This window comes from Tachysurus fulvidraco, chromosome 24 (genome assembly GCF_022655615.1).
Source record: "Tachysurus fulvidraco isolate hzauxx_2018 chromosome 24, HZAU_PFXX_2.0, whole genome shotgun sequence".
NCBI lineage: Eukaryota > Metazoa > Chordata > Actinopteri > Siluriformes > Bagridae > Tachysurus > Tachysurus fulvidraco.
Window position 1 is genome coordinate 1532982 of NC_062541.1, and position 7918 is coordinate 1540899.

At 39.3% G+C, this 7918-nt stretch overlaps 1 protein-coding gene and 1 long non-coding RNA gene across 2 annotated transcripts in view; one reads left to right on the forward strand and one right to left on the reverse strand.

Moving 5' to 3' along the window:
• Positions 1 to 3491: 3491 nt before the first annotated feature.
• On the reverse strand, positions 3492 to 6047 carry LOC113649549. Its single transcript, XR_003442179.2, has 3 exons — positions 5496 to 6047; positions 3795 to 3925; positions 3492 to 3687 (listed from the first exon to the last, which is right to left on the reverse strand). It is a non-coding gene; the product is annotated as an uncharacterized LOC113649549 (long non-coding RNA).
• The window catches only part of grhl2b (grainyhead-like transcription factor 2b), a 28856-nt gene continuing 26297 nt past the window's right edge, over positions 5360 to 7918 (forward strand). The window contains exon 1 of the mRNA XM_047807812.1: positions 5360 to 5567. Within this exon, the coding sequence (XP_047663768.1) occupies positions 5548 to 5567 (20 nt within the window). The 5' untranslated portion in view covers positions 5360 to 5547. The remainder of the gene's footprint in view (positions 5568 to 7918) is intronic.

Here is a 7918-nt window from a genome sequence, read left to right on the forward strand (position 1 = left end):
ATATCCTTTGAATATGTGTGTGTTATAGACACACACACCCCCCCCCCACACACACACACACAATATAGTATTCCTGGTATTAAGGGATCACAGTGTAAATGGCAGCGCTACCGTCCGACCTGCTCGACTAGCTTTATCAGCTTCACCTCCTCTCTCCTGTCTCTTTAGATCCTCTCTCACTACCTCCCTGTGACTGACGTCCCTGTGAGAGCCTCCCACACTCAACCCTCCCATTTTATTGTGCTTTGGGACAGATATTGAGATTTAAGCCCTCAGTAGCTACAATAAAAAAACATTTTATTTGTTTACATTTTGTCATCTAGTCTTCATGCAAAAGAAATGGCACCCCATTTTAAACCTTTACCTGTGCACCCAACACTCAGATTAAAGTCCTGCTCGTCTCATGGCCCAGTGACGGGCTTTACCTGTCCAACAGGTACGCAGGATCAGGCCAGGCAGGTCCTGACAGATTTCTACTCAGAAATCTCTGGCATGCAGCACTGCTACACCTCTCTGCTGTTAGAAAGGAATGTAATGTGTGGACATGGCAGCCACACACACACACACACACACACACGTCATGTCCGTACCTGTCAGTTTCTCAGCTGTCAGATGCTCAGAGTGTGTTAAAAATCTCTTTATGTAAATCTGTAGGGAAAAAAAGCAGAACTGACATTTACAAATAATCAATAACAGCGGCATGTTTTTCAGTAACTCAGAGAGATTTGAGTTACTCACACCATCAGTCTCTGTGTGTGTGTGTGTGTGTGTGTGTGTGTGTGTGTGTGTGTGTGAGTGTGTGTGAGGGGGGGATTTAATGACATCACAAAACGAGCTCTTAATAAGCTCCGTCCCAAATCATTTTCATCTTTGTAATGGACTTTAGTGCTGTTTTTATCTGATTTAATAAAAACAGCACTAAAGTCCATCAAGAAGGAATTTAAATAATTAAATAATGAAACACTGTGATGAAGCTCAGTTTACATATCGAGCAGTGTGTGGATGTAGATATGAGCATCGGACCGGACCCACAATCGTTCAGAGAAATGTCTTAAAAGATGAAGGTATTAAACCTCATCATGGAGTCTTCATGTTGCCATAGCAACATGTGTCAAGTTCTTTGTTCTTTTTTTTTTTGTTTTTGTTCTTGGCTCCACCTCCAAACTCTGATTAGTTTCCATTACTGGCAGTGATAGTGACAATGTCAAGGATGACAAAGTTTGATTTTTTTACCGATGGCAGTAGATTTTATTTATTTACTGTAGCATCTCAGATAAACAGGTTCTCGCTGTCATCTGAGCAGCGACAGACACCCTTCACCCCGGCAGCTTCTCTTCATCCTCTCTGTCACAGTTTTACAAAATTAGCAGCAAAATGACTGATTTTATACAGCAAAAGAAACGGTACAGTATTCGACTGAGCTGTTGGAAAATGAATCAACAGTTCCTGACCAATCAGAATCCAGAGCATCAGAGGTGTGGAATAAAACACTTTGGTGGCAGTTCAGCAGTTTAGGAGCTTCAGATGTTCGGGTTTGGTTTGCTGATCATGTTTACGCTTTTACAGACAATGACATCAGGCTGTTTGCTCCAGAGCTCACTAAGTGTCTCTCGTGTCAGATTAATGTTCATCTGCACCAAACCAGACGTGGGATATCACACGTGTGAACACGGAGGATCAGATGACGGCTGTTTGCGTGTGTGAGCTTCTTGCTAAAGGCTTTGCATTAAAGCTAATCCCACTGTGCGCTTACAGACTCCACCTGTATTTATTCAGCAACCACATGGACACAAAGCCATGAAAAGTGCAGGTGTGTTCTGTAAAAGACATATAGTGATCATTATTAAAACCTATAACACACACACACACACACACACAATAGACATGGGATCAATGCAAGCTGTGTAAAGAAAGATTCAGGAAGCTGTAGATATTAAAATGATCAAAGAGCAGGAGAGAGAGAGAGAGAGAGAGAGAGAGAGAGAGAGTGTGTGTGAGAGAGAGAGAGAGAGTGAGAGACATATATATATATATATAGAGAGAGAGAGAGAGAGAGAGATAGAAAGAGAGGGGGGGGGTCTTTATAGTGAGTGAAAACGTCCCATCAGTCGAACACTGGTGTGTAACAAACAAGCATAAAAAAGATTTATTTAAATACAAAAAGAACAATAATGTAAAATTCTTTAACACCAGACGAGGTGTGTGTGTGTGTGCGTGTGTGCATGTGAGTGTGTGTTTATGTGTCAGGTGTGTGTGTGTGTGTGTGTGTGTACTGTATGTGTGAGGTGTGTGTGTTTGTAAGTGTATGTCCGAGTGTCTGTATGTTTATGATGTTTATGTGTAAGGTGTGTGTGTGTGCGTGTGTGTGTGTGTGTGTGTGTGTGTGTGTGTGTGTGTGTGTGTGTGTGTGTGTGTGTGTGTGTGTGTGTGTGTGTTTGTAAGTGTGTGTGTGTGTGTGTGTGTGAGTGTGTGTTTGTAAGTGTGTGTGTGAGTGTGTGTGTGTGTGTGTGTGAGGTCAGAACACTGAGATGTTTATCTGATCTCACTAAATCTGATTAGACCCCCACTAAGCGAATGCTTTGTCTCAGACGCCAGAAAACAAAGGTGTGTGTTTAGTTGCTGAAGGTGTCGACCCTCAGACTCCAGCTCACAAAGCAGCTGTGTGTTTACACTGCTAATGAAGTACAGAGCGCACACACACACACACACACACACACACACACACACACACACACACACACACACACACACACACACTGATCTGTTGATAGTTACATTTAATGTCACATTAACAGTTACATGGTGTTAGTTAAGTGTGTTCTGTTTATAATGGTTTATTAGGTGGCTTTTACATCTGGATAATTGTCTAAACTCTTCAGAGGTGATCAGAAAGCTCCGCCCCCAGAATCACCAGTAGCCATCTGGACCGGAGACCGGACCGGAGCCAACATTCCGGACCGGAGTCTGTTTAGTGAATGTATGTTTTCAGCAGCACAATACTTCTGTCCCGAGCTCACGGCTATGTGAGCAGCTTCCACTTAGTCTGAGATGTTATTACAGCAAGTAATCAAAGTCTATTAAAGGAACTATTAAGGTGTCTGTTCTCAAAACAGCAGATAAGTGTAATAAGTTACATCATTTAAGTGAAGCTGGAGACTCCTCCATCCATCCATCCATCCATCCATCCATCTATCTATCTATCTATCTATCTATCTATCTATCTATCTATCTATCTATCTATCTGTCCGTCCGTCCGTCCGTCCGTCCATCCATCCATCCATCCATCCATCCATTTATCCATTAATAATTAAGTTATACAATAAGTGCTGTAAGTGTTGCTGATATTAGGTTACTCCATCCATCCATCCATCCATCCATCCATCCATCCATCCATCCATCCATCCACCCACCCACCCACCCATCTATCTATCTATCTATCTATCTATCTATCTATCTATCTATCTATCTATCTATCTATCTATCTATCTATCTATCTATCTATCTTTATAATGCTCTTTATGGAGATATTATTAAGCCAGAGTTTACTACCCATATTACTTACCATACCCTACCCATATAAATGCCTTCCCACTGTGTAACAGATCTAAATATGTCATAATATTTAATTACCTCCATGAAGTGAGTGACTCAGCCGTCTGACGCGCCGTGTAGCTCACTGTGTGTTATCTGTGTGGAGAAGGCAGCAGGTGTAAAGGTTTATTAAGAGAAATACTGAGCTGAAGTAAAGGGAGGTGTGTTTGGTGTAACAGAGGCTCAGAGTGGTTAAGTCAAACCTTGAGGTGTGGGTCGTGTCTCACTTTAACATCTCCTCACTGGTCATGTCTGTCTGCATGTTCGTGCCTGATCTGTGGACGCTTTCTCAGCTCAGAGCCGTGGGAGTGTGGCTCTAGTCCCTCGCTCTTTTCTGGGAAATAACCCATACTATTAATTAGGGGCATGTCACATCACGACCAGTTGCACAAGAGGCAACAGAATAAACTCTGTGACATCACGCTGTCCTTTCAGTCTCGCTCTCACTCACACTGAACCTCGTGTGTCATGTGTCTTGTGATCTCGAGCCAATCAGCTTTCAGATTGTTCTCAGTCTTTAAATTTCACATCATTAGTGTTTATTGAAGACAGAGTCTGGTATTAATGAGAAAATCTGCAGAAATCACTTTTACACAAACTCTAAACATGTAAAAGTTTTACATTTGTGACTTAAACATAAAGCCTGACTAAGCTCTGCATGTAGAGTAAATAACACACTCAGAGGAAAGCTCCATCTACCCTCTTCTACATACATGAGCTCACAGACGCATGTGATTGGCTAGTGTCTCTGTGATTGACAGGGGAGCGAGTGTTAGCCCCTCCCACCAGACTCATAACTGTTGCCTGTTGTCTTCGGAAGAAGGATTAAAAAACAGAAACATTTTCTCCTCATTGTCCAAAGATCACGAGCTCGAGGCTCAAGCGTTTGATAGCTAGAGTGTGACCTGCTCTGTCAGAGGGGCTTTCTCTCTCTCTGTCTCTCTCTGTCTCTGTGTTGGTGTCTCTCTCTGTCTGTCTGTCTGTCTCTCTCTCTCTGTGTCTCTCTCTCTGTGTTGGTGTCTCTCTCTCTTTGTCTCTCTCTCTGTGTTGGTCTCTCTCTCTCTCTCTCTCTCTCTCTCTTTGTCTCTCTCTCTCTGTGTTGGTCTCTCTCTCTCTCTCTCTGTGTCTCTCTCTGTGTTGTGTCTCTCTCTCTTTGTCTCTCTCTCTGTGTTGGTCTCTCTCTCTCTCTCTCTCTCTCTCTCTCTCTCTCTCTCTCTCTCTCTCTCTGTGTTGGTCTCTCTCTCTCTCTCTCTCTCTATGTGTTTGTCTCTCTCTCTCTCTCTCTCTCTCTCTCTCTCTCTCTCTCTCTCTCTCTGTGTGTGTGTGTGTGTGTGTGTGTGTGTGTGTGTGTGTGTGTGTGTGTGTGTGTGTGTGAGTGTGTTCGAGTAAAAACAAAGCTAAATATAGGCTCTCATTTCTTTACACGGTTAATACACGTGCCTCCAGGTGTGGGCGGGACTTACCTGTGCAGTTCAACTAATCGGAGGACGTCCTCTTTACTCATCTCGACCAATTGCAGAGCAGAATAACAGCTCCTTTGTATGTCAAATANATATATATATATATATATATATATATATATATATATATATATATATATATATATATATATATATATATACAAATATTGTAATATTGTGCCTGCATTGCAAAGAGAATGTGTGTGTGTGTGTGTGTGTGTGTGTGTGTGTGTGTGTGTGTGTGTGTGTGTGTGTGTGTGTGAGAGAGAGAGAGAGAGAGAGAGAGAGAGAGAGAGAGAGAGAGAGAGCTGTAAGGTAGGCAGGGCAGGATTTACCTGTAGACCAGGTTTGTGCTCCTCTCTCTCTCTCTCCCTCTCTCCTTGTCTGTGTGTGCGTGTGTGTGTGTGTGTGTGTGTGTGTGTGTATGTGTGAGTCTGCACCGACCTGAAAGTCCAGTTCCTCCAGGATTATCGCCGAGGAGGCCAAAAACATCACCATGTCACAGGACTCAGACAAGTAAGTGACTGCGATCAGACGCGCTTTCGAGCCGCTTCACCCCGCGCGCATTCACCGCTTTTTCCCGACTTTTCGTTTTCTCCTCCTGTTCCGCGCGCGCGCGCGTGTGTGTGTGTGTGCGTGTGTGTGTGTGTGTGTGTGTGTGTGTGTGTGTGTGTGTGTGTGTGTGTGTGTGTGTCGGTATTTTCCTGTCTCTCTTTTCTCCTCTTCTCCATTCATGCTAATTTTGCATTAGAATTATTTAAAAGCGTTAAAATGTGAGCGGTTTTGTGTTTTGACGTTTTTTGTTTTTCGTTTTGTTTTGTTTTTGCGGTATTTGGTCCCATTTGGACCGAGAGAACAACTTCGGAAAGACATTAACAAACTCCGCCATGTTTTATTTTTTATGTGAGCAAAAAGACACAAAAATATGAAAAAAGAAAGAAAAATAAATAAAGAAACTTTCAACCTGAATTTCATCAAACCTTCATTTCGTTGTTTTTTATTTCTTGTTTGTTTCGGGGTTAAACTTTATTCTTTTTGTGGTGCAAACCGACTGCAATGTATCAGTGTGCATTAATAATAATAATAATAATAATAATAATAATAATAATAATAATAATAATAATAATAATAATAATAAAATAGGAATAATAAGTATAAAGTAGGGACACCGCTGTAACAGTAATATTGTTGTTCTAAATCACATGACCGACTGATAACGACTAACATATTCATGTTTATTTTATTTCTTTCTGTTTTTCTTTCCTAATCCTTTTACACATTAAACCTGAAGTAGAACGAAATTTCTAATCTGATTGTACTATTAAAATTCACTGCATTAATAAACATAATTGAAAAAATCGTTTTATTGAACTTTTCTCTTCTATAGAACTTCAGCGGATGATGGAATATTATAATACAGTAAATATATAAAGATAATACATCCGAATTGTGTTTTTAGCATAATAACTATTATTTTACATTTATTATTATTATTATTATTATTATTATTATTATTATTATTATTATTATTATTATTTTATAGTAATAACTAAGTAATAATAAGTAATAAGTAATACTTTTAACTAGTGATTAGATTTATATTTACAAGAAGCAAGGTGATCCAAGGAAAAGCGGTTAAATAATTCTGCCACGTGCCTGCTTCTGCTCTCAGGGTTAATTGGAGAAAATGTAGAAGGAGAAATGAACATGATGAATCTGTGAATCTGTTGATTTGTTTGTTTGTTTATTTATTTTTTAAAGTTCTTTCTTATCGAAATAAACGTTACACCTCCGCGCCGATGGGTTCTGCATTCTGGTCAGAGGATTTGATTAATTTATTAATTGAAGTTGACTAATGTTCTATACCAGCAGCTCTGACAGACGTTGACTAAGAGGAGAAGAATTATTTTAATGTGCTAACTCTAATACAGTATCATTTCTATAGAAAGCTCCCTGTATGAGCATGTAATAATAATAATAATAATAATAATAATAATAATAATAATAATAACATTAATAATGATATTAATAATGATTACAATAATATCAACAACAACAACAACAACAACAATAATAATAATAATAATAATAAATATATATACATTAGCATGGTGAAGTTTTAAAGTTGATGTCTTTAGTGTTAGTGTTGTGTAACAGTCAGAGATAAAGATCATCTTTATGTTCTATGACATTAAATGTTATTATAAATGGATTAAAAAATGCTGGGTCATTTTTTAAAGGAAAAAATTTAAATGAATACAAATTGAACTCATCCGTAAATTGTGGTGGAATAAGAGGAATAAAACACCTGAGGAGAAAACAGGAGCTTTTTATTACCTGGAGAATCCTTACATCTGGCACTTATTCAGGTTCTTTGGCTTCTCCTTCAGAACAGATATCAACCTAAACCTGTTTAAATGGCTTGAAACTGTTCATTATCTAATGAACCCTTAGCTCTAATTCTTTAAATGATCTATTTACTATAACCGTTGTGTATAGAAGCAGAGTGATTTCCTGTTAGAACCCATTTATAACAAAGAACAGAACTATGCATGAAACATTAGAACCCTTAATGTTTTCTTGGTTAATGGTCCTTGTACACAGAACCACGAGGTCAGCGTGGAACTCCTGACCAGTACTAGATGTCAAGAAATAAAGAGTTAAGTTTCTTTATTGACTTTTAGCTTCTAAAAAAAACCTTTTCTTCAGAGAATCATTACGAGTCCCTTAAAAGGAACAGCTGAAGAACTCCTAATTGTGTTGTGAGTGTTGTGTAGTTGTTGTGAGTGTAAATCAGTATCGCAGTTAAATGGAGAACATTTCAGAGCTTGATGAAGTGACATTTTGTTTCTTCCTCGTATTAATGG